Source organism: Pleurodeles waltl, chromosome 3_1 (assembly GCF_031143425.1).
Source record: "Pleurodeles waltl isolate 20211129_DDA chromosome 3_1, aPleWal1.hap1.20221129, whole genome shotgun sequence".
NCBI classification, from domain to species: Eukaryota; Metazoa; Chordata; class Amphibia; order Caudata; family Salamandridae; genus Pleurodeles; species Pleurodeles waltl.
In genome coordinates this window covers 9,394,911-9,419,968 of record NC_090440.1, presented here as the reverse complement: position 1 = coordinate 9,419,968, position 25,058 = coordinate 9,394,911, and the positions used below count along the sequence as shown (strand labels likewise).

At 50.3% G+C, this 25,058-nt stretch overlaps 1 protein-coding gene across 14 annotated transcripts in view; it reads left to right on the top strand.

The window, feature by feature from the left end:
- MADD (MAP kinase activating death domain) overlaps positions 1 to 25,058 on the top strand; it is a 639,440-nt gene that overhangs the window by 391,902 nt on the left and 222,480 nt on the right. For all 14 annotated transcript variants that reach the window (XM_069221634.1, XM_069221639.1, XM_069221632.1 and 11 more), the window contains 2 exons: positions 7,800 to 7,964; positions 12,129 to 12,201. In XM_069221634.1, the coding sequence (XP_069077735.1) occupies positions 7,800 to 7,964; positions 12,129 to 12,201 (238 nt within the window). The remainder of the gene's footprint in view (positions 1 to 7,799; positions 7,965 to 12,128; positions 12,202 to 25,058) is intronic.

Below are 25,058 nucleotides of genomic sequence, written 5' to 3'. Positions count from 1 at the left end.
GAATGTTATCCAGCTAGACCGTCGCCACCAGAGGATAGTACAGCCTACGCACAGGTGATGTCTAGAGCAGCGGCATTTCATAATGTCAGCCTGCATGCTGAACCCATTGAAGACGACTTTCTTTTTAACACACTGTCGTCCACACACAGCCAGTATCAAAGTCTTCCTATGCTACCCGGAATGCTAAAACACTCCAAACAAGTGTTTGAGGAGCCTGTAAAAGGAAGAGCCATTACTCCAAGAGTGGAGAAAAAATATAAACCGCCACCAACAGACCTAGTGTACATCACACAACAGCTAACACCGGACTCAGTTGTAGTAGGGGCAGCGTGCAAGAGAGCGAACTCACATACTTCAGGAGATGCACCACCTCCAGATAAAGAGAGTCGAAAATTCGACGCAGCAGGCAAGAGGGTGGCGGCACAGGCAGCAAACCAGTGGAGTATTGCCAATTCACAGGCTTTGTTGGCCAGATACGATAGGGCCCATTGGGACGAAATGCAACACTTTATAGAACATTTGTCCAAGGAGTTCCAAAAAAGAGAGCAGCAAGTAGTAGAAGAAGGACAGAGTATCTCCAACAATCAGATACGGTCAGCAATGGATGCTGCAGATACAGCTGCTAGAACTGTCAACACAGCAGTAACAATAAGGAGACATGCATGGCTGCGTACATCAGGATTTAAACCAGAAATACAGCAAGCTGTGCTGAATATGCCATTCAATGGACAGCAGTTGTTTGGGCCGGAGGTGGACACTGCGATCGAAAAACTTAAGAAAGACACTGACCCGGCCAAAGCCATGGGCGCACTCTACTCCCCACAGAGCAGAGGCACATTTCGGAAAACACAGTTTAGAGGGGGGTTTCGAGGACAAAGCACAGAACCCACAACCTCACAAACAAGACCTACTTACCAGAGCCAGTATCAGCGGGGAAGTTTTCGGGGACAATATAGAGGGGGACAGTTCCAAAAGAATAGAGGGAAGTTCCAAACTCCCAAAACAATCAGTGACTTCCAAGTCACAAATCCCCAACACATAACATCTGTGGGGGGGAGACTAACCAAGTTTTACAAACATTGGGAGGAAATAACAACAGACACTTGGGTCTTAGCAATTATCCAGTATGGTTACTGCATAGAATTTCTCAAATTCCCTCCAAACGTCCCACCGAAAACGCACAATATGTCGAAACAACATATAGATCTTCTAGGACTAGAAGTTCAGGCATTGCTACAAAAAGAAGCAATAGAATTAGTATCAAACCAACAGAAAGGGACAGGAGTTTACTCTCTGTACTTTCTCATACCCAAAAAAGACAAAATCCTGAGACCTATACTAGATCTCAGAACATTAAATACCTACATCAAATCAGATCACTTTCACATGGTGACATTACAGGACGTAATCCCACTGCTCAAACAACAAGATTACATGACAACACTAGACCTAAAGGATGCATATTTCCATATACCGATACATCCTTCACACAGAAAGTACCCTAAGGTTTGTATTCCAAGGGGTACATTACCAGTTCAAGGTGTTGCCATTCGGAATAACAACTGCGCCAAGAGTTTTTACAAAATGCCTGGCAGTAGTAGCTGCACATATCAGAAGGCAGCAAATACATGTGTTCCCGTACGTAGACGATTGGTTAATCAAAACCAACACGCTAAAACGGTGTTCACAACACACGAAGTACGTCATAGAAATCCTCCACAATCTAGGTTTCTCAATCAACTACACAAAGTCACACCTTCTGCCGTGTCAAACACAGCAATACTTAGGGGCGACAATCAACACAGCAAAAGGGATTGCCACTCCAAGCCCACAAAGGGTTCAAGCATTTCACAATGTAATAAAGACCATGTATCCAAAACAAAAGATACAAGTCAAAATAGTGATGAAACTACTAGGCATGATGTCCTCATGCATAGCCATTGTCCCGAACGCAAGGTTACACATGCGGCCCTTACAACAGTGCCTAGCATCACAATGGTCACAGGCACAGGGTCAACTTCTAGATCTGGTGTTGATAGACCGCCAAACATACATCTCGCTTCAATGGTGGAACAGTATAAACTTAAACCAAGGGCGGCCTTTTCAAGACCCAGTGCCTCAATACGTAATAACTACAGATGCCTCCATGACAGGGTGGGGAGCACACCTCAATCAACACAGCATCCAAGGACAATGGGACACTCAGCAAAAACAGTTTCACATAAATCACCTAGAACCATTGGCAGTATTTCTAGCGCTAAAAGCATTTCAACCCATAATAAGCCACAAACACATTCTTGTCAAAACAGACAACATGACAACAATGTATTACCTAAACAAACAGGGAGGGACACACAACACAGTTGTGTCTCCTGGCACAGAAAATATGGCATTGGGCGATTCACAACCACATTCGCCTAATAGCACAATTTATTTCTGGAATTCAGAACCAGTTAGCAGACAATCTCTCTCGGGATCACCAACAGATCCACGAATGGGAGATTCACCCCCAAATACTAAACAAATACTTTCAGAATTGGGGAACACCACAAATAGATTTATTTGCAACAAAGGAAAACGCAAAATGCCAAAACTTTGCATCCAGGTACCCACAAGATCAGTCTCAGGGCAATGCGTTATTGATGAGCTGGTCAGGGATATTTGCTTACGCTTTCCCCCTCTCCCACTCCTTCCATATCTGGTAAACAAATTGAGTCAAAAAAAATTCAGACTCCTACTGATAGCACCAACATGGGCAAGACAACCTTGGTACACAACACTACTAGACCTCTCTGTAGTGCCTCATGTCAAACTACCAAACAGACCAGATCTGTTAACACAACACAAACAACAGATCAGACACCCAAATCCAGCATCGCTGAATCTAGCAATTTGGCTCCTGAAATCTTAGAATTCGGACACTTAGAGCTTACACAGGAATGTAAACAAGCTAGAAAACCTACCACTAGACATTGCTATGCAAATAAGTGGAAAAGATTTGTTTATTACTGCCATAATAATCAAATTCAACCCTTACACGCATCTGTCAGACATCGTAGGATACTTACTACATTTGCAAAAGTCAAAGCTAGCTTTCTCTTCCATAAAGATACATCTTACCGCAATTTCAGCTTACCTGCAAATTACAAACTCAACTTCACTATTTAGGATACCAGTCATAAAAGTGTTTATGGAAGGACTAAAGAGAATTATACCACCAAGAACACCACCAGTTCCTTCATGGAACCTCAACATTGTCTTAACACGACTCATAGGTCCACCTTTTGAGCCCATGCACTCTTGTGAAATGCAGTACTTAACGTGGAAAGTTGCATTTTTAATTGCCATCACATCTCTAAGAAGAGTGAGTGAAATTCAAGCATTTACCATACAAGAACCATTTATTCAAATACACAAGCATAAAGTAGTTCTACGGACAAATCCAAAATTTTTGCCAAAAGTCATATCACCGTTCCACTTGAATCAAACAGTAGAATTACCAGTGTTCTTCCCACAGCCAGACTCTGTAGCTGAAAGAGCACTACATACATTAGACATCAAAAGAGCGTCCATGTACTACATTGACAGAACAAAACTAATTCGAAAAACAAAACAATTATTTATTGCTTTCCAAAAACCTCATACAGGGAATCCAATTTCTAAACAAGGCATTGCTAGATGGATAGTTAAGTGTATTCAAACCTGCTATCTTAAAGCTAAAAGAGAACTGCCTATTACACCAAAGGCACACTCAACCAGAAAGAAAGGTGCTACCATGGCCTTTCTAGGTAATATTCCAATGCAAGAAATATGTAAGGCAGCAACCTGGTCTACGCCTCATACATTTACCAAGCACTACTGTGTAGATGTGCTAACTGCACAACAAGCAACAGTATGTCAAGCTGTACTAAGAACATTATTTCAAACTACTTCCACTCCGACAGGCTGAGCCACCGCTTTTGGGGAGATAACTGCTTACTAGTCTATGCACAACATGTGTATCTGCAGCTACACATGCCATCGAACGGAAAATGTCACTTACCCAGTGTACATCTGTTCGTGGCATTAGTCGCTGCAGATTCACATGCGCCCACCCGCCTCCCCGGGAGCCTGTAGCCGTTAAGAAGTTGATCTTGAACATTTGTAAATTTGTAAATATATTACTTTAAACTACATTATGTACATTACTCAATTGCATGGGCACTATTACTAGCATACTCAACTCCTACCTCACCCTCTGCGGGGGAAAACAATCTAAGATGGAGTCGACGCCCATGCGCAATGGAGCTGAAATGGGAGGCGTCCCTCGGTCTCGTGACTCGAAAAGACTTCTTCGAAGAAAAACAACTTGTAACACTCCGAGCCCAACACCAGATGGCGGGATGTGCACAGCATGCGAATCTGCAGCGACTAATGCCACAAACAGATGTACACCATAGCGCGGCCATGGACTAGGTAGGGGAGCACCGAACAGGGCCGTAGACCAGCATAAAGTCAGCGAGCGATAGAGTGGTAGCTGGTTTGTGTCTGTTAATGCATTGGGGTGGAGACCTACCTTTTAAGGGATACCACCACTCTTTCCTAATGTGCAGCAGCGTTGGCCGTCACATCAGGTAGTCCCACAGATTCTCCACTCGTGCTCGCAGCTTTGACATGTGTCCGGTTACGTCTACCTTACCCTCTGTGTGTTAAGTACTCATCGCCCATCCAGGCCGCGTAAAAAGATATTGCTTCAATATAATGCTGCTTTTGCATTAATTGTCTTTGAAAACAAGAGGAAGGAAGGAAGAAAAAATGATGGTCTCCTAACAGCAGCTTGACAATATCCAGCACAGTGCTAGCCAAGAGACGCCCAGCTTTGTTTCTCACATCCTGCAGCTCTGTGTGCAGACTCGCTCCGGGGTCCACTAACGTGCCGACTATGCAGAGTATGTGAGTCTGTGATGGATCCAGGACTGCGGCACTAGAAATGCAGCCAAGTGGAGGGTGTACTAGTCTTGTCCTGGTTACTGAAGCTTGTGTGTGTTGGGTGCTGTTAGGAGGATACTCCTGATTCTCTCCTACTAGACTCTCATTTCGTGTCCTGGTTAGGGCTGACTGCCTTGTTTTGTTGCTGCTAGTGCAGCCACATTGGAGGTTTGCCTGATTTGGTATAGCTGTTATGCATATCCACCATCTCCAGTCCTAGCTAGTGCACACCCACCATCTCCAGTCCTATTTTTTTTCTAACATTATTTTTTTTATTGTAACAAGGCGGTAGCAACTAGATTTCCCGTTGGCGTAACAAAATAAATGTACAATAAGCGTTGTTATAAGTCTTCTGTCAGCCGTCACGTATTGACCCAATTAACCTCCAACCCACCGCAAACCCTCCCCTTTTAGCTTCCAAGAAAGGTCCATTCCGTCCTCACATTTAACCTTACAGTCCCATAATTCACGGTAATAATCTGCATTGTTACCAACACGTGGGCTCACTCGTGCCCTGCTGGGTTGGGAGACGGTCCAGTCCTGGATCATTCATGAGTAATCAGGACACCTTGGCCCTTTCATCTCTCCAAGCTTCCTCTGCTCGCAGCCGCTCAGTCACGTCAGGTTCCCATGCCTCCTTAGTCGGGCCTGTGGAGTTCACCCCTGGATAGCAATGCTGCGCTCTGCCTCCGTGAGGCCCAGTATAGCACAACCGCCTACTGTGTTTGTTCTTATTCAATGGAAAAAGGCCTAAGAGGCGTTTTTCAATCGATTATTGTATCTCCCAAACTGTGGCCTCCAGAGCTGGGATGTCTGTCCAGTAATTCTGGCATACGGGGCATGACCACACCATATGGATAAAATCTGCAACATCCACGGAGCATTTCGGGCATCTCTGATTCCTGGTGGGGTACATAGCATGTACGCGTTTAGAGGAGAGGTTGTCATATGTATGTAATTGTGTTGCATCAGCTTGAAGCGAGCGCAACTTTGTGGGCCCAGTCATGCGTGGTTAAGGAGCGCTAACTGCTGGTAGGGTCCCCAAGGGGCGATCCAACAGGATCTCCAATGGGAACAGGGCCGATTTAGACACATATTACCCTGAGCCCCGAATATTCCCAGTATTCTTGTATCCCTGTTAAATGTATCGGAATGAATTCATCAGGTCTGTTCAAGCACATCATGGCGTCATCCGCATATAGCGGTACTATGTGTTCCATAGCGCCCACTGTTACACCCAACCCCCGGAGGGCCTGCAAAGTCTACATGCCAATGGCTCTGTGGCCAAGGCAAAAAGTAAGTGGGGCAGAGGGCACCCCTGTCTGGTGCCACATTTCGACACTGTCTCTTCTGAGATGTAGTGCCCTGTTTGAACCCTTGCCCGAGGATGCGCATAGAGCAATTTAACCCTTTTAGTTTACAGTGCCCAGTCCCAGTCTTTCCAATACCCCCCCCCCCACCGCACATATTCCCGATTAAGGGAGTTGAAAGCTTTTTCAATAGCCAAGGCCAGTGCATGGCATCCTGGACTTTGCTGCATGTGCATGATGTCCAGTCCTAGTTAGTCCTGACTCACCATCTCCAGTCCTAGTTAGTCCTGACTCACCATCTCCAGTCCTAGTTAGTCCTGACTCACCATCTCCAGTCCTAGTTAGTCCTGACTCCCAATCTCCAGTCCTAGTTAGTCCAGACTCACCACCACCAGTCCTAGTTAGTGCAGACTCACCACCTCCAGTCCTAGTTAGTGCAGACTCACCACCTCCAGTCCGAGTTAGTGCAGACTCACCACCTCCAGTCCTAGTTAGGGCAGACCCACCACCTGCAGACCCACCACCTCCAGTCCTAGTTAGTGCGGACTCGCCACCTCCAGTCCTAGTTAGTGCGGACTCGCCACCTCCAGTCCTAGTTAGTGCAGACTCGCCACCTCCAGTCCTAGTTAGTGCAGACTCGCCACCTCCAGTCCTAGTTAGTGCAGACTCGCCACCTCCAGTCCTAGTTAGTGCAGACTCGCCACCTCCAGTCCTAGTTAGTGCAGACTCGCCACCTCCAGTCCTAGTTAGTGCAGACTCGCCACCTCCAGTCCTAGTTAGTGCAGACTCGCCACCTCCAGTCCTAGTTAGTGCAGACTCGCCACCTCCAGTCCTAGTTAGTGCAGACTCGCCACCTCCAGTCCTAGTTAGTGCAGACTCGCCACCTCCAGTCCTAGTTAGTGCAGACTCGCCACCTCCAGTCCTAGTTAGTGCAGACTCGCCACCTCCAGTCCTAGTTAGTGCAGACTCGCCACCTCCAGTCCTAGTTAGTGCAGACTCGCCACCTCCAGTCCTAGTTAGTGCAGACTCGCCACCTCCAGTCCTAGTTAGTGCAGACTCGCCACCTCCAGTCCTAGTTAGTGCAGACTCGCCACCTCCAGTCCTAGTTAGTGCAGACTCGCCACCTCCAGTCCTAGTTAGTGCAGACTCGCCACCTCCAGTCCTAGTTAGTGCAGACTCGCCACCTCCAGTCCTAGTTAGTGCAGACTCGCCACCTCCAGTCCTAGTTAGTCCTGACTCGCCACCTCCAGTCCTAGTTAGTCCTGACTCGCCACCTCCAGTCCTAGTTAGTCCTGACTCGCCACCTCCAGTCTTAGCTAGCACAGACTGCCTTGTTTTAATACTGATTAGTGGAGATTCATCAGCTCCTGTTCCTCTTACTTCAGACTAACAATGTGCAGACTGCACTTTTTTGGTGCTGTTGAAAGCTGTCCTACCAGCTCCTGTCCTATTTTTTGCAGAGACTCTTTTTCGTGCACTAATGATTGCTAACTTGTCAGCTCATATCTTTGTCATCTGCAGGTTTGTGATGACTGCATCGTCTTGCGCAGTAACATTGGGACAGTATACGAGCGCTGGTGGTACGAGAAGCTTATTAACATGACCTACTGCCCGAAGACCAAAGTGCTCTGCCTGTGGAGGAGGAATGGACAAGAGACCCAGCTCAACAAGTTCTACACAAAGAAGGTAAGAAGTGTGGACTTCTGAGGTTCTCTCTGTAGAGTGTGTAACAATGAGCACGGCATGCCAGAAACGTGAGCCACATCTGTCTCTTTAGAAGCTTGCTATAGGACTTTAAGGTGAGTGCTGGACGCCAGTTGTCGGGTGCAGCAACTATGACTGTACTGCAGAGTTTGGAGTTGGTCTGCATCACCTTTCAGCGGAATGTGTCACAACAAGTATTTGCTGCAGATCAGTCAGCCAGGTGCTAGTTACCAAGCATGTAGTTTAGAGACATCAGCAGAGTGCCAGATGTGAGACACAGGATCTAGCAACAGACTGCTGGAGGCAGAGCAAGTGGACTGGGAACTGTCAGCAAAGTGTTTGTGGCAGAGGGGGGGGGGGAGTTTGGGCATCTTACAGAAGAGACATTAGTGAAGATGTTTGTCTCGCAGCACGGTCTTTAGATAAGGGTTCGAGGTCTAGCAGCATTTTGTTAGGCAGATGGTGAGGAAGTGGGTGGATCCTCTCCAGGGTGATGCGAAATAAATCCCAGAGGGTAGAGGAGGTGGTGGGGGTGGCAGTAACCTAGAGTATGGTGTGGGAGAGGGCCTGCCTGCAGTAGCATGAAGCAATAAGGATCTTGGCAACAAAGTACTATGCATTAGATGAGGCAGAAGTCTTAAATGAAATATGTGATTATTAGTGCCACGGTTGGCGAATCTGCCAGCTGAGTGCCCTGTGTTCGATGTGGTGCTGGGGATGTAGCAGGAAAGTATCGCAGACTAAGGGTGGAGTGGTGGTGGGGGGAGGGGTGGTGTTCTTTCACTGGAGTGCCAATCATGTGCTTAGCCAATCATTGACTGGGGAAGTTAGATATTTGGAGGTATAAGATACTTGGTGAGTGGTGGAAAAAAAGGGGGGGGTGTAGGAGGATCAGCCAGCAGTATGTGCGGGCTTAAACAAATGGTGGTGTTTGGCCTGCTTACCCACAGGTATCCCTGCTGCGGAGTCCCTGTCTGTTAGGGAGATAGTGTGCGTGTGTGGGGTGAGAGCAGAGTTCAAGAGGCTGCGTGTGGTGGCGTCTGAGGCGTCTATCTAAAGCACCCCTCCTACGGTGAAAGGGAAGCAGAGTGTGGGGGTTTGAGTGGAGGTGTAGACCAGGCTGTGGAGGGATGGAGGCACCAGTGTTCCATGCATGTAGAGTGTCACGGTTTTGGGCGGATCTGATCAGGACTTTGGTTGGGACACCCCTTGAGGTCACTGAATATCCCAAATAGGTAGTATACTGGGGAAGAAGAGCAGCTAAAGGCATACATAGAAAGGACAGCTATGAACAGGCACAGGAAAGTAAAAGCAGAGCAACCCTTGTGTGAACAAACAGGAAACAGATCACTAATGGACAAACACGCTGGGGTTGTACACAGAGTAAGGCGCAGAACCTCCCACGGTGACAGGGAATGTCAATGCCTCTGTGCAGTTTGCTCTTACAGATAGTCACCCTGCCAGCCCCATAGAAAGGAGGCAGCAGGAGTGATTCTGTCTCTGGACCCTAGAACACAGACAAGGAAAGTACTTACATACACAGGACACCCTCTTGTGGGTCCAGCTGGAAACACAGTGGCGATTCCTGAGAAAACAGCAATAGCACACTGTCACTGTTAGGCACGAAAGACAACGTATAACACTGGTCAAGGGTGGAGGCTGGAATTGCCTCCTGGAACCCAGGAGCCAACCCCAGAACAAAGGAGGACACTTATACACTGGTGAAGACTGATAGAACACTAACCAGACACAAATAACCAAGAAGAAACAGAAACAGAAGGGAACAAACTAAGAGGCAGAGGCAAGAACTAGGTACAGGCTCAGGCTGAAGCAAAGGCAGGACTAGGACTTGAAAACAGGGCGCAAACTTCTGGCTGGGACAGACAGAGACAGGACTGGGAAACTGAGAGCAGGCTCTGGCTGGAACAGGCAAGGACAGGGCTGGAATACAGGGAGTAGGAAATGAGCAGTAAACAGGACTGGGAAACAGAGAGAAGGTTCAGGCTGAAACAAGGCAGGAGCAGGGCAGAGAAACAGGGAGCAGGCTCTGGAAGAAACAAACAGGTACAAGGCTAAGAGATAGGGAGCAGACTCTGGCTGCAACAATCAGGAGCAGGGCAGAGAAACAGGAAACAGGATCAAGCTGGAACAGAACAGGAACAAAACTGGAACACCATCTGACAAAGAGTCTGTAACACAAAGGAATCGAAGTCCAATGCACGACGGGGATCTTGAGGAAAGGGCTGCTTATAAGCAGTTCCAAGCTGGGCTGCACAGGAGAGGTCTCAGGTGTGTGTAGTTTCAGACACTTGGAAATCCTGGAGGAGAGGATCCAGTGAAAAGGAGCAACTGGACTTCTCCCATAGAAAACAATGGGAAACAGAATCCGGGCTTTCCTGACTACCAGGCTGTGCATTATGGGATTTGTAGTCCCAGCAAGCAAATGTAGTACTACACAAGTGTACCATGGAGAAAAGAAAAACAAACAGGAGTCAGCAAGGGACTCTAGATAAGTGTTTAAGGTGATTCCCAGGCTTCCGACAGTCCCCTTACAGCACCCCCTAGAAATGGGACGACAGAGTCGTAACATAGAGAGCCTGTCTGTTAGGGAGATAGTGTACGTGTGTGGGGTGAGAGCAGAGTACAAGAGGCTGCGTGTGGTGGCGTCGGAGGTGTCTAAAGCACCCGTCTTACGGTAAGAGGGAAGCAGAGTGTGGGGGTTTGTGTGGAGGTGTAGCCCAGGCTGTGGAGGGATGGAGGCACCAGTGCTCCATGCATGTAGAGAGCCTGTCTGTTAGGGAGATAGTGTATGTGTGTGGGGTGAGAGCAGAGTACAAGAGGCTGCGTGTGGTGGTGTCAGAGGCGTCTAAAGCACCCGTCTATGGTGAGATGGAAGCAGTGTGGGGGTATGGGTAGAGGTGTAGACCAGGCTGTGGACGGATGGAGGCACCAGTGTTCCATGCATGTAGATAGTATACGTGTGTGGGGTGAGAGCAGAGTACAAGAGGCTGCGTGTGGTGGCGTTGGAGGCGTCTAAAGCACCCGTCCTGTGGTGTGAGGGAAGTAGAGTGTGGGGGTTTGGGTGGAGGTGTAGCCCAGGCTGTGGAGGGATGGAGGCACCAGTGTCCATGCATTTAGAGAGCCTGGTGTTGAATGTCAGGGCAGATGGTTCTTTATCTAGGTGCACACCGTACAAATCCCATGTTCATGCAAACTATGCGACCAGCAAGGTATTTCTTGAGTCCGAGGTATGAATACTCATTATCTGAGGCATGTTTAGTGTTGGAAGCCTTAATTAAGAAATCGGTATTTCTGATCTTGGAAATCCTTTTCTGTTTCATTAGCAATTCATAGAGGGTCGCAATTAGATCTATCTCATGAATATTAATGAGGTAGATAGCAATTTGCAACCCATTAGGAATCCCAGCTATCACAGGGATGGCGGCCTGCTGGGGTTAGCAGCTCTAGAAAAAAATGAAACTTGGAAGTTTCTTCTTTTTAAGAGCAGGCAGTGGTTCCTGGGACCACTGCCTGCTCTCAATCTTTCTCTAAGGAGAAGGGATCCCTTGAGGACCGCTTCCCATCTACGTATTGGGTCGCACAGACTTTCAGTTGGCGGTAAATTGGGAATGTTTTCTGACCTCGTTTCAGTTGCAAAACATTTGTGCATGCCTTTGAGATTCTTATTAGGAAGGCACGCTCTCGGCATGCCCCTTCCAAATACTGATTTGCAAAACCCAAATTCGGTAACAAGTTACCGAATTACAATTTGGGCTTGGTACAGACCAAAAGGCATTTTTGTAGCCTCAAACGGCCAGATTCTGCGAGTCGGCCCGTTTGCTCCCTCAGAAATGCTTTGTACATCTTGCCGCAAGTATGAGCAAGAGGCAGGAGCTGGGCCTGCATGGGAATGGCGTGTTATTGCTGTGTGCAATGCGTGATTAGTTGATTTTCCTTGTGTGGTTTGGTGAGTTTTGTCATTAGAAGAACTTGATACTCCAGTCACGGCCAGTGTAAGGGAGGTAGGATGATGGAAAGACGTGACAGATGGTTTTGAAAGCGTACCCCACTGTGGGGCAGAGCCCGACTTTAGAGCTGTTATGAGTCACTTACCAACAGATTGTTCCTTCTCTTGTGTTCCCAAAGTGCCGAGAGCTCTACTACTGTGTGAAGGACAGCATGGAGCGAGCCGCCGCGCGACAGCAAAGCATTAAACCAGGTGAGGACTGCCCTGCTGTGCTCTGAACCTTTTATCAAATGAATGCCGCAAACTCCTACCTCTTTCTCAGTTTCATCTCTTTCTAGCCTTCAGGTACTGTGTGCATGTTGACAGTGCAATGGACTGAAATAATAAAACGCTCCCCTCCAGCCCTCACACCACACTTCCCAATAATATGTTTTCAGATACGGTACCTTCTTGGACCAGCCTGCTGAGACATAGCAGCATGACCAAGGCGTTTTGCCTTCTGTGCATCCACGTACATAAACGCTAGATAATCCATCTCCTACATCAAACTCGGAGAGGTTGTAGCTGCAGCGTTTCTGCCCCGTTTAGCGTTTCCTTGCACAGTCCCTTGCACCGTGGAGCGGTTGCTTGTTGTAGATCTCTGTGATTGTTGTCTGATATCTTGTGGCACACATCCAAGAACATGTTCAGCAACATAACTGATAAGAGAGAGACCGACAGACAGATAAGTAGAGAGACGGTAAAGGCGAGGTTTTAGATAGCCTTTCGTATATAGGGGAAAACTCCGAAGTGCGAGCCAAGGCCATCAGCACCGTTCATTGCTGCCTGGAGACAAAGAACGTGACAAAGATACACATTGGCTGGATGAGTGCTTGCTCTGGGCTCACGCGCTGTGCGGGCTGAGTATTGCTGGTGGCTCTGAAGAGTAGTAGTAGCCATTAGTTGTCCCTCGCTTGCGTCATGGGTTGAAAAGATTTAGGTCACTGTGAACCACGTTGACTCTCAGACAGGGTAAAGGAATTGGAGGGAAGAAGCAAAGCAGCATCACACTTCTTGTACTTTCATTGAGTTTTGAAAATACCAATTTACACAAGTCATCAATGTTAGACCACTCAACAACAATCCCCCACAGAATCAGAAGTTTTTAAGTGAGGAGTCCTGAAATGTAAACATTTCTTCTCCTTCCCGCCAGCACTCCCACAACGGTTTGTGATAGTAGAGACCCTAGCATATCAACTTTAATCCACACAGTGATAGATTAGCTGTGCCCTCCCTGCTATCCTGCCTCTGGGTTCACTGTAGCGGAGCTCGCAAGTGGCCACATGACTTTCCTGCATGCTAGCTGGGACATCTAGCCCTAAACTCACGCCCCCCTCCCCTTGGATGGCAAATGGCTTCCAGATAGCCTTATGTCGCAGCTGAATCAGGGTTGGTTCCTAAAATGTGTGAAGTTGTTGGTGACCATATGTAACATGACGGAACCAGTCTTTAATTCGGAGGGGGGGAGAGGGTGTCATGGTCCCCAGCAAGTGGCCTCTGCACTTAGCAAGTACGAGCATCATGGTTGTGAGTCTGCACTCCAGCAGGGATGTCCTTAACGTAGCCTGGAAAGGCAATATGTAATGTTCTAGCAATGGTGAGAAACATGGAGGTCCTAAAATTGGCTATCCCCGGGCTTTACCATGCTTGGTGTAGAAAATCAGCACCTTCCTGTCCAAACTCTCCCTTAAGCCCATCTTGTGTAGGGACACCGGAGCGTGATGCATTTGATTTAGGAAAGTCGAGTGAATAAATTGGCATCTATATCGGGGTATAACATACCGGTTTGGGTACAGCAGAAGCGCCATTGCTTCTCCGTAGGTGAGGGAGCCAAAGCAGCCATACTGCGGGAGTGGCCCGTGGTATGCTCACCGGGGTGCGCAGCCAGACAGCGGGAGTGGCTCCTTGGTATGCTCACCGGGTGTGCAGCCAGACAGCGGGAGTGGCTCCTTGGTATGTTTAACCCGGTTGTGCAGCAAGACTGCAGGAGTGGTTCCTTAGTATGTTTACCGGGGTGCACAGACAGACAGTGGGAGTGACCCCTTGATATGTTTACCTGGGTGCACAGACAGACAGTGGAAGTGGCCCCTTGTTAAGCTCACCGGGGCGCGCAGGCGTGGCTCCTTGGTATGTTTACCGGGGTGCGCAGCAAGACAGTGGGAGTGGCCCCTTGGTATGTTTACCGGGGTGCACAGCAAGACAGTGGGAGTGGCCCCTTGTTATGTTTACCGGGGTGCGCAGCAGGACAGTGGGAGTGGCCCCTTGGTATGTTTACCGGGGTGGGCAGCAAGACAGTGGGGGTGGCCCCTTGTTATGTTTACCGGGGTGGGCAGCAAGACAGTGGGAGTGGCCCCTTAGTATGTTTACCGGGGTGCGCAGCAGGACAGTGGGAGTGGCTCCTAGGTATGTTGACCAGGGTGCGCAGCAAGACAGCGGGAGTGGCTCCTAGGTATGTTTACCGGGGTCCGCAGCAAGACAGTGGGAGTGGTCCCTTGGTATGTTTACAGGGGTGCGCAGCAAGACCGCCGGAGTGGCTCCTAGGTATGTTTACCGGGGTCCGCAGCAAGACAGCGGGAGTGGCTCCTAGGTATGTTTACCGGGGTGCGCAGCAAGACAGTGGGAGTGGCCCCTTGGTATGTTTACCGGGGTGCGCAGCAGGACAGTGGGAGTGGCTCCTAGGTATGTTGACCGGGGTGCGCAGCAAGACAGCGGGAGTGGCTCCTAGGTATGTTTACCGGGGTGGGCAGCAAGACAGTGGGAGTGGCCCCTTAGTATGTTTACCGGGATGCGCAGCAGGACAGTGGGAGTGGCTCCTAGTTTTGTTGACCGGGGTGCGCAGCAAGACAGCGGGAGTGGCTCCTAGGTATGTTTACCGGGGTGCGCAGCAGGACAGTGGGAGTGGCTCCTAGGTATGTTGACCGGGGTGCGCAGCAAGACAGCGGGAGTGGCTCCTAGGTATGTTTACCGGGGTGGGCAGCAAGACAGTGGGAGTGGCCCCTTAGTATGTTTACCGGGGTGCGCAGCAGGACAGTGGGAGTGGCTCCTAGGTATGTTGACCGGGGTGCGCAGCAAGACAGCGGGAGTGGCTCCTACGTATGTTTACCGGGGTGGGCAGCAAGACAGTGGGAGTGGCCCCTTAGTATGTTTACCGGGGTGCGCAGCAAGACAGCAGGGGTGACTCCTAGGTATGTTGACCGAGGTGCGCAGCAGGACAGCGGGAGTGGCTCCTTGGTATGTTTACCGGGATGCATAGACAAACAGTGGAAGTGGCTCCTAGGTATGTTTACCGGGGTCTGCAGCAAGACAGCGGGAGTGGCTCCTAGGTATGTTTACCGGGGTCCGCAGCAAGACAGTGGGAGTGGCCCCTTGGTATCTTTACCGGGGTGCGCAGCAGGACAGTGGGAGTGGCCCCTTGGTATGTTTACCGGGGTGCGCAGCAGGACAGTGGGAGTGGCCCCTTGGTATGTTTACCGGGGTGCGCAGCAAGACAGTGGGAGTGGCCCCTTGGTATGTTTACCGGGGTGCGCAGCAGGACAGTGGGAGTGGCTCCTAGGTATGTTGACTGGGGTGCGCAGCAAGACAGCGGAAGTGGCTCCTAGGTATGTTTACCGGGGTGCGCAGCAGGACAGTGGGAGTGGCTCCTAGGTATGTTGACTGGGGGTGCGCAGCAAGACAGCGGGAGTGGCTCCTAGGTATGTTTACCGGGGTGGGCAGCAAGACAGTGGGAGTGGCCCCTTAGTATGTTTACCGGGGTGCGCAGCAGGACAGTGGGAGTGGCTCCTAGGTATGTTGACCGGGGTGCGCAGCAAGACAGCAGGAGTGGCTCCTAGGTATGTTTACCGGGGTGCGCAGCAGGACAGTGGGAGTGGCTCCTAGGTATGTTGACCGGGGTGCGCAGCAAGACAGCGGGAGTGGCTCCTAGGTATGTTTACCGGGGTGGGCAGCGAGACAGCGGGAGTGGCTCCTAGGTATGTTTACCGGGGTGCAAAGACAAACAGTGGAAGTGGCTCCTTGGTATGTTTACCGGGGCGCGCAGCAGGACAGTGGGAGTGGCTCCTTGGTATGTTTACCGGGGTGCAAAGACAGACAGTGGAAGTGGCCCCTTGGTAAGCTCACCGGGGCGCGCAGCAGGACAGCAGGAGTGGCTCCTTAGTATGTTTACCGGGGTGCGCATCAAGACAGAGGGAGTGGCCCCTTGGTATGTTTACCGGGGTGCGCAGCAAGACAGTGGGAGTGGCCCCTTGGTATGTTTACCGGGGTGCGCAGCAAGACAGCGGGAGCGGCTCCTAGGTATGTTGACCAGGGTGCGCAGCAAGACCGCAGGAGTGGCTCCTTGGAATGTTTACCGGGGTGCAAAGACAGACAGTGGAAGTGGCCCCTTGGTATGTTTACCAGGGTGCAAAGACAAACCGTGGAAGTGGCCCCTTGGTAAGCTCACCGGGGTGCGCAGCAAGAGCGCAGGAGTGGCTCCTTGGTATGTTTACCGGGGTGCGCAGCAAGAGCGCAGGAGTGGCTCCTTGGTATGTTTACCGGGGTGCGCAGCAGGACAGTGGGAGTGGCCCCTTGGTATGTTTACCAGGGTGCGCAGCTAGACAGCGGGAGTGGCTCCTTGGTATGTTTACCGGGGTGCGCAGCAGGACAGTGTGAGTGGCTCCTAGGTATGTTTACCGAGGTGCGCAGCAAGACCGCAGGAGTGGCTCCTTGGAATGTTTACCGGGGTGCAAAGACAAACAGTGGAAGTGGCTCCTTGGTAAGCTCACCGGGGCGCGCAGCAGGACAGTGGGAGTGGCTCCTTGGTATGTTTACCGGGGTGCAAAGACAGACAGTGGAAGTGGCCCCTTGGTAAGCTCACCGGGGCGCGCAGCAGGACAGCAGGAGTGGCTCCTTAGTATGTTTACCGGGGTGGGCAGCAAGACAGTGGGAGTGGCCCCTTAGTATTTTTACCGGGGTGCGCAGCAGGACAGTGGGAGTGGCTCCTAGGTATGTTGACTGGGGGTGCGCAGCAAGACAGCGGGAGTGGCTCCTAGGTATGTTTACCGGGGTGGGCAGCAAGACAGTGGGAGTGGCCCCTTAGTATGTTTACCGGGGTGCGCAGCAGGACAGTGGGAGTGGCTCCTAGGTATGTTGACCGGGGTGCGCAGCAAGACAGCGGGAGTGGCTCCTAGGTATGTTTACCGGGGTGCGCAGCAGGACAGTGGGAGTGGCTCCTAGGTATGTTGACCGGGGTGCGCAGCAAGACAGCGGGAGTGGCTCCTAGGTATGTTTACCGGGGTGGGCAGCAAGACAGTGGGAGTGGCCCCTTAGTATGTTTACCGGGGTGCGCAGCAGGACAGTGGGAGTGGCTCCTAGGTATGTTGACCGGGGTGCGCAGCAAGACAGCGGGAGTGGCTCCTAGGTATGTTTACCGGGGTGGGCAGCAAGACAGTGGGAGTGGCCCCTTAGTATGTTTACCGGGGTGCGCAGCAGGACAGTGGGAGTGGCTCCTAGGTATGTTGACCGGGGTGCGCAGCAAGACAGCGGGAGTGGCTCCTAGGTATGTTTACCGGGGTCCGCAGCAAGACAGTGGGAGTGGCCCCTTGGTATGTTTACCGGGGTGCGCAGCAAGACCGCAGGAGTGGCTCCTAGGTATGTTTACCGGGGTCCGCAGCAAGACAGCGGGAGTGGCTCCTAGGTATGTTTACCGGGGTCCCCAGCAAGACAGTGGGAGTGGCCCCTTGGTATGTTTACTGGGGTGCGCAGCAAGACAGCAGGGGTGACTCCTAGGTATGTTGACCGAGGTGCGCAGCAGGACAGTGGGAGTGGCTCCTTGGTATGTTTACCGGGGTGCGCAGCAAGACCGCAGGAGTGGCTCCTAGGTATGTTTACCGGGGTCCGCAGCAAGACAGCGGGAGTGGCTCCTAGGTATGTTTACCGGGGTCCCCAGCAAGACAGTGGGAGTGGCCCCTTGGTATGTTTACTGGGGTGCGCAGCAAGACAGCAGGGGTGACTCCTAGGTATGTTGACCGAGGTGCGCAGCAGGACAGTGGGAGTGGCTCCTTGGTATGTTTACCGGGGTGCGCAGCAGGACAGTGGGAGTGGCTCCTTGGTATGTTTACCAGGGTGCAAAGACAAACAGTGGAAGTGGCCCCTAGGTATGTTGACCGGGGTGCGCAGCAGGACAGTGTGAGTGGCTCCTAGGTATGTTTACCGAGGTGCGCAGCAAGACCGCAGGAGTGGCTCCTTGGAATGTTTACCGGGGTGCAAAGACAAACAGTGGAAGTGGCTCCTTGGTAAGCTCACCGGGGCGCGCAGCAGGACAGTGGGAGTGGCTCCTAGGTATGTTTACCGGGGTGCAAAGACAGACAGTGGAAGTGGCCCCTTGGTAAGCTCACCGGGGCGCGCAGCAGGACAGCAGGAGTGGCTCCTTAGTATGTTTACCGGGGTGCGCAGCAAGACAGTGGGAGTGGCCCCTTGGTATGTTTACCGGGGTGCGCAGCAAGACAGCGGGAGCGGCTCCTAGGTATGTTGACCGAGGTGCGCAGCAAGACCGCAGGAGTGGCTCCTTGGAATGTTTACCGGGGTGCAAAGACAGACAGTGGAAGTGGCCCCTTGGTATGTTTACCAGGGTGCAAAGACAAACCGTGGAAGTGGCCCCTTGGTAAGCTCACCGGGGTGCGCAGCAAGAGCGCAGGAGTGGCTCCTTGGTATGTTTACCGGGGTGCGCAGCAAGAGCGCAGGAGTGGCTCCTTGGTATGTTTACCGGGGTGCGCAGCAGGACAGTGGGAGTGGCCCCTTGGTATGTTTACCAGGGTGCGCAGCTAGACAGCGGGAGTGGCTCCTTGGTATGTTTACCGGGGTGCGCAGCAGGACAGTGTGAGTGGCTCCTAGGTATGTTTACCGAGGTGCGCAGCAAGACCGCAGGAGTGGCTCCTTGGAATGTTTACCGGGGTGCAAAGACAAACAGTGGAAGTGGCTCCTTGGTAAGCTCACCGGGGCGCGCAGCAGGACAGTGGGAGTGGCTCCTTGGTATGTTTACCGGGGTGCAAAGACAGACAGTGGAAGTGGCCCCTTGGTAAGCTCACCGGGGCGCGCAGCAGGACAGCAGGAGTGGCTCCTTAGTATGTTTACCGGGGTGCGCAGCAAGACAGAGGGAGTGGCCCCTTGGTATGTTTACCGGGGTGCGCAGCAAGACCGTGGGAGTGGCCCCTTGGTATGTTTACCGGGGTGCGCAGCAAGACAGCGGGAGTGGCTCCTAGGTATGTTGACCGAGGTGCGCAGCAAGACCGCAGGAATGGCTCCTTGGAATGTTTACCGGGGTGCAAAGACAAACAGTGGAAGTGGCTCCTTGGTAAGCTCACCGGGGCGCGCAGCCAAACATCAAGAGTGGCCCCTTGCTAAGCTCAACGCTGTGCTGCTCTGCATCCTGTGATACTGGCGGGAGATGAGGTTTTTTTAGAAGGAGCGTCCCCATATCATATTTAAAGCATGAAAATGTGGACTTGTGTGTTTCTTTGAGGTGGCTTGTAATTTGTAGTAGAGAAATATATCGAGGGAAGTCACGCTGTCCACCATGTACCTTATAGAAACAAACCATCAACCTGGTTCGAAGTCGCCCAGCTTAGTTGATTGCAAATGTTCCAGCTGCAGGCACGCTCTGTTCCAGCCTTGAGAGGCAGGGTCGGGTAATGCCAACAGATATACTTTCAGAAAATATGAAAGCCATTTGGTCCCTGCGCCGTTGCCAGCATTAGGCCAGGTTGTGGATCTCACCATGCCCTTTTCAACATTTGGGCGTTGCATTTGCTGATACCACTTGGTCAATAGGTGAATACACTAATAAATCCAAAAGTTGCTGTAGGAAGCGGGCTCTGCGTATACTATATCAAAGTGAGATAGTGTGCACGGAGTCCTGGGATTCCCCAGAGGCTTAACAGAGGCTAAAGTAGATAATATTAATGCTCTTTGTGGTAGTGCGGTCGAGCAGTTAAGCTTATCAGAGGGTAGTGCAAAGCATTTGTTGTACACACAGAGACAATAGAAGAAGCACACACTCAATGACTTAAGTCCAGGCCAGTGGTTTTTATATAGCAAAAAGTTGTTTTGTTAATTCTTTTATAGAGACACAATATTCAAGTTGCAGGTAAGTACATTAATAGATAAGTATTCCTCATATGTTTCAAAACCCCTTTGATTAGAATTTGCAAGTTATATAGATTTTGAATAAATGGCAATCTGTTTTAAAAGTTGACACTGCAATTTTCAGAACAGTTACTTGGTGGGGTGGGAGATAAAAAGTTAGTACAGTTTTCAGGTTTCAGGATTAGCAGATCCAGGGCGGTCTGGAGTCCTGAGATTGTTTCTTCTTGGACAGGGCCGCTGTCCATGGGAGTTCTTGGTCCTCTGTGATGCAGGCAGCCCTCTGAAGGCTTCTCAGAGGTCTCTGGACCCCCAGGGGGACACAAACCTAACCCTGTTGGTCCTTTTTCTCCAATTAAGATGGAGGTTTTTTTTAAGGAGGGGAGGGGGTTCACCTCAGTTCTGGACACCTTAGGGTTGGTCCCAGCTGAGGTGGTCACTCTTCCTTGTTTTTCCTAAGTTTCCCGTCAAACTTGCCGCCAAAAGTGGGGCTTTGTCTGCGGGGCGGGCCTTTCACTAGCTGGAGTGCCCTGGGGTACTGTAATAGAGGCCTGAGCCTTTGAGGCTCACTGCCAGGTGTTACAGTTCCTGCAGGGGGAGGTGTGAAGCATCTCCACCCAGTACAGGCTTTGTTTCTGGTCTCAGAGGGCACAAAGACTCTCACCCATGTTTTCAGAAACACGTCTGTTAGTGGCAGGCTGGCACAGGCCAGTCAGTCCTGCACTAAAGGATTGGGTAAAATACAAGGGGCATCTGTTTTATTGTTCAATAAATCCAACACTGGCATCGGCGTGGATTTATTGTTCTGAGATGTTTGATAACAAACTTCCCAGTATTCAGAGAAGCCATTATGGAGTCTTGGAGTTCGTAATGACAAACTCCCAGGCCATATACTCAGCATGGCCACACAGCACTTACAAAGTCTAAGAATAGAATAAGACACTGTAGGGGCACAGTGCTCATGCACTTATGCCCTCACCTGTAGTATAGTGAACCCTGCCTTAGGGCTGTAAAGCCTGCTAGAGGGGTGACTTACCTATGCCACAGTCAGTGGTTTGTGTGCATGGTACTCTGAGGGGAGTGCCATGTCGACTTTGCCTTTTTCTCCCCACCAGCACACACAAGCTGCAGTGGCAGTGTGCATGTGCTTAGTGAGGGGTCCCCCAGGGTGACATAATACATGCTGCAACCCTTGGGGACCTTCCTTGGCCACAGTCCCCTTGGTACCATGCGTACCTTTTACAAGGGACTTCACTGTGTGCTATGGTGTGCCAATTGTGGACACAATGGAACAGGTTTTGGGAAGGAACACTGGTGCTGAGGCCTGTTTAGCAGGATCCCAGCACACTGTTTCAAAGCTGGCATCAATATCAGGCAAAACATGGGGGGTTAACCATGCCATCAAGGGCACTTTCCTACAGTTGCCTTTACATAGATTGTATTTTTTGAATTGGGTATTTTTCCAAATTACTAAAAGTAATTGTTAGGGGCCTGGTTAGGTCCTTGTAGTTTAACAGTGTTTAAAAAAACTTACTGTAATTAGGACTACAAAACGTGTGTTAGGGTTTTCATTTTCTGATTCAAAAAGGTTCCAACCTTAGTAAAATGAGTCCCTCAGAGGAGAGGGTGTTGGTGGTCAACCTCCCCCCTACATTCAGCTTTCACACAAAGATCTGATGGCCCTTTGTAAAACAAAACGGATCAAAACAGGTTCCCACTCTACTATTGCACAACTCCAGGAGTTTCTGGCAGAGTGTGACCTGGCTGCTCCTTTCGATGAGGCCACTGATCTGATAACTTATGAAAGGCAGAAAGAGGTGGATCAATATCCCCCTCAAATCCAGAGATAGACTCTCTGAACAGGAGATGCTTTTAGAGCAACTGTCTAGGAGAATTGCCCTGGAGGAAAGGATCCTAGAAATAGGGAGGGAAAGAAAAGAAAAGGGTTTAGCACCCATCAATGGCCGCAGCAATATTATAACTAGGGACAGAGTAGAGCGCTTTGACCATAAAATCCCCAAAAGAATTGTCCGCAAATATGAGGAGGGTGATGACATCACCAAATGGTTCACAGCCTATGCGAGGACCTGTGTTTTCAGAAGACTTAAGAGCACTGGGGAACTCTCCTTTGGGAACTGTTCTTGGCAAAGTGTAGGGATAGACTCCTTGCACTGAAGGAGTAATATGCAAGCTCTTATCCTCATTGAGGGATTTCGGTTGACTCCTGAGGAATACAAAATCAAATTCAGAAAGTCTCGAAAAACCTAAAGTCAGTCCTGGGTTGAATTTCTGGACTTCTCAGTGAGAACACTACACTAGGTGGCTGGCTAAAAGGTAACAATGTGCAGGATTACGGCGGGCTGTATCATTTAGTAACAGAAGAGCATCTTTTGAGTAATTGTGTTCAGGAAACGTTTCACCAGTACCAGGTAGACCTAGGTCCACTTTCTCATCAAGAATTGGGGAAGAAGGCAGGCCAATGGGTCAAAGCAAAGGTGACCAAATCTTCCACTGGTGGGGTGGACCACAAGAAGGAGTCCAAAAATCCCCCACAATGAAGAGGGTAACTGAAACATGGACAAAAACAGAGTCTTGTAAAGGCCCCCAAACACCTGCACAGGAGGGTGGGCTCCAAGACTCTTCCCAGCCCACAGGTGGGTACAAGGGGAAAAGTTGGGATTCCAGAAAGGCTTGGTCCCACACTTGTAAAAAAACCAATGGGCACCAAACTGGCTATCTTAACTGTCCTAACAAAAAGAATGCCTCTAGTGCACCTGCAGTACCTGCAGTGGTAAGTATCCATTTGGTATTCCAAGTAGTCCCTGACCATGTCAATGAGCCTACTGAGGCAACTAGTCTCAGAGGGTGGTGTAGATGTAGCTGCATTGGCTTTCTGGCCCAGTGGTGTGGAGAAGTACAGACAACAGCCTCATGCAAATGGGATTCAAGTTAAAGCACTGAGAGACACTGATTTCAGTGTCACCATGGTGACTGAGCAACTGGTGTCCTCAGACCAGTACCCTCCTGGAGAGACATATACTGTCCCCAATGATGACAATCAGACTAAGGTCCATCCCGTAGCTATGGTGTCCTAAGAATGGGGAGGAATTACTGGCTGAAAGAAGGTGGTGGTATTCCGTGCTGTACCTGTCCAATATCTGCTAAGGAATGATCTGGAGTCCTCAGCCTGGGCTGAGGTAGAAAGAAAGACCCATGCAGCTATTCTGGGTATCCCTGAGTGGGTGTGCGTCAAGACCACAGAACAAAGCACAGGGTGAAAAAGTAGAGCTGGAGCCCGGACTAATGGCCTGTCTTACTAAGAAAAAAGGCAGGAAGACCAGGGGACCAGCTCGTTCACAGAGCAGGATCTCTCTCTTCATGGAGAAGAATTAACAGCCCAGAGGGAACTGAGCCTCAGGAGCTTGGGCCTTGCATGGCAGAGCTCCTAGGACCAGGGAGACGCTCTAGAAAAGATCTGAGCCAGGGATAACAAACCTGTCCCACTTGAAGGCCTGAGGTAGCAGGCTGCTGCACAGCAAACGTGATGTTAATGGTACCCAAAGGATCCATTGGGGGGAGGGACTCTTGTATACTGAAGCCAGAGACCTTAAAAATGGTGCCGCCAGGAGGTTGGTAGTGCCTCAGCAGTGCAGAGAGTTTCCCCCAACATTGGCCCATGACATCCCCTTAGCTGGGCATCTTGGCCAGACAAAAACATGGAGTCTGTGGGTCAATCACTTATACTGGCCAGGCATGTCCCAGAAAGTAAAGGAGTTTTGTAACATCTATGTCACCTGTCAAGTTAGTGGCAAGGCAGGTGGACATCCAAAAGCCTCCTTAATTCCATTTCTAAGTGGTTGGGGTTCACTTTGAAAGGGTAGGGGTTGGCGTTGTTGGCCCTCTTGACCCTCCAACAGCATCGGGGAATAGATTTATACTAGTGGTAGTGGATCATGCCACCAGGTATCCTAAAGTAATTCCCTAAGCGCTTCTACTGCCCCTGCAGTAGCTAGGGCCCTCCTTGGCATCTTTACCAGAGTGGGCTTTCCTAAGGAGGTGGTGCCAGCTAGAAGTACCAACTTCATGTTTGGCTACCTGTAGCACATGTGGGCTGAGTGTGGTGTGACCTATAAGTTCACAACCCCATATCATCCCCAGTGCAATGGCCTTGTTGAGAGATTTAAAAAGATCTCAAAGGCATGATTGATGGGCTCCCTGAAAAACTCAGGAGATGGGATTTCCTGCTTCCTTGTCTTCTTTTTGCCTACAGGGAATTTCCACAGAAGGGAGTGTGTTTTCCCCATTTGAACTTTTGTTTGGGCATCCTGTTAGGCACCACTTAATCTTGTTAAGGAGGGATGGGCGAGCCCTCTCAGAGAACCTATGCAGGACATAGTGGATTATGTGCTTGGCCTTCGTTCCAGGATGGCCAAGTACATAAAAACAGCAATAAAAAATCTTGAGGCTAGCCAGGAGCTCCAGAAGCTCTGGTTTGTTCAAATAGCGGCACTAGGTATTTACCAACCAGGGAAGAAGGTACAGGTGTCGAAGCCTGTGGTCCCTAGGGCCCTCCAAGACATGTTTAGTGGACCCTACACCAACCTAGAGAGAAAAGGGGAAGTCACCTATCTGGTGGACTTTAACACTTGCAGGAACCCCAAGAGGCTGATCCATGTTAACCGCCTAAAATCCCTACCGTGACATAGCTGAAGTGACCTTGCTCATCGTGACAGATGAGTGACAGGAAACTGAGAGTGAGCCTCTCCTTGATCTCCTCTCTAGTAATCCAATGGACTGTTTAGTTGAAGGAGCTCTTTGCAGACACCCTCTCTGACCAACAGCAGGCTGTTTGCAAGTAAGTCTTACATCAGTTTTCTGACCATGTCAAGGAGAGCATTAAAGCTGAGGTCAGCAAAGTGCAAGAATTGGGAGTCATCGAGCACTGAGAGCTCCTG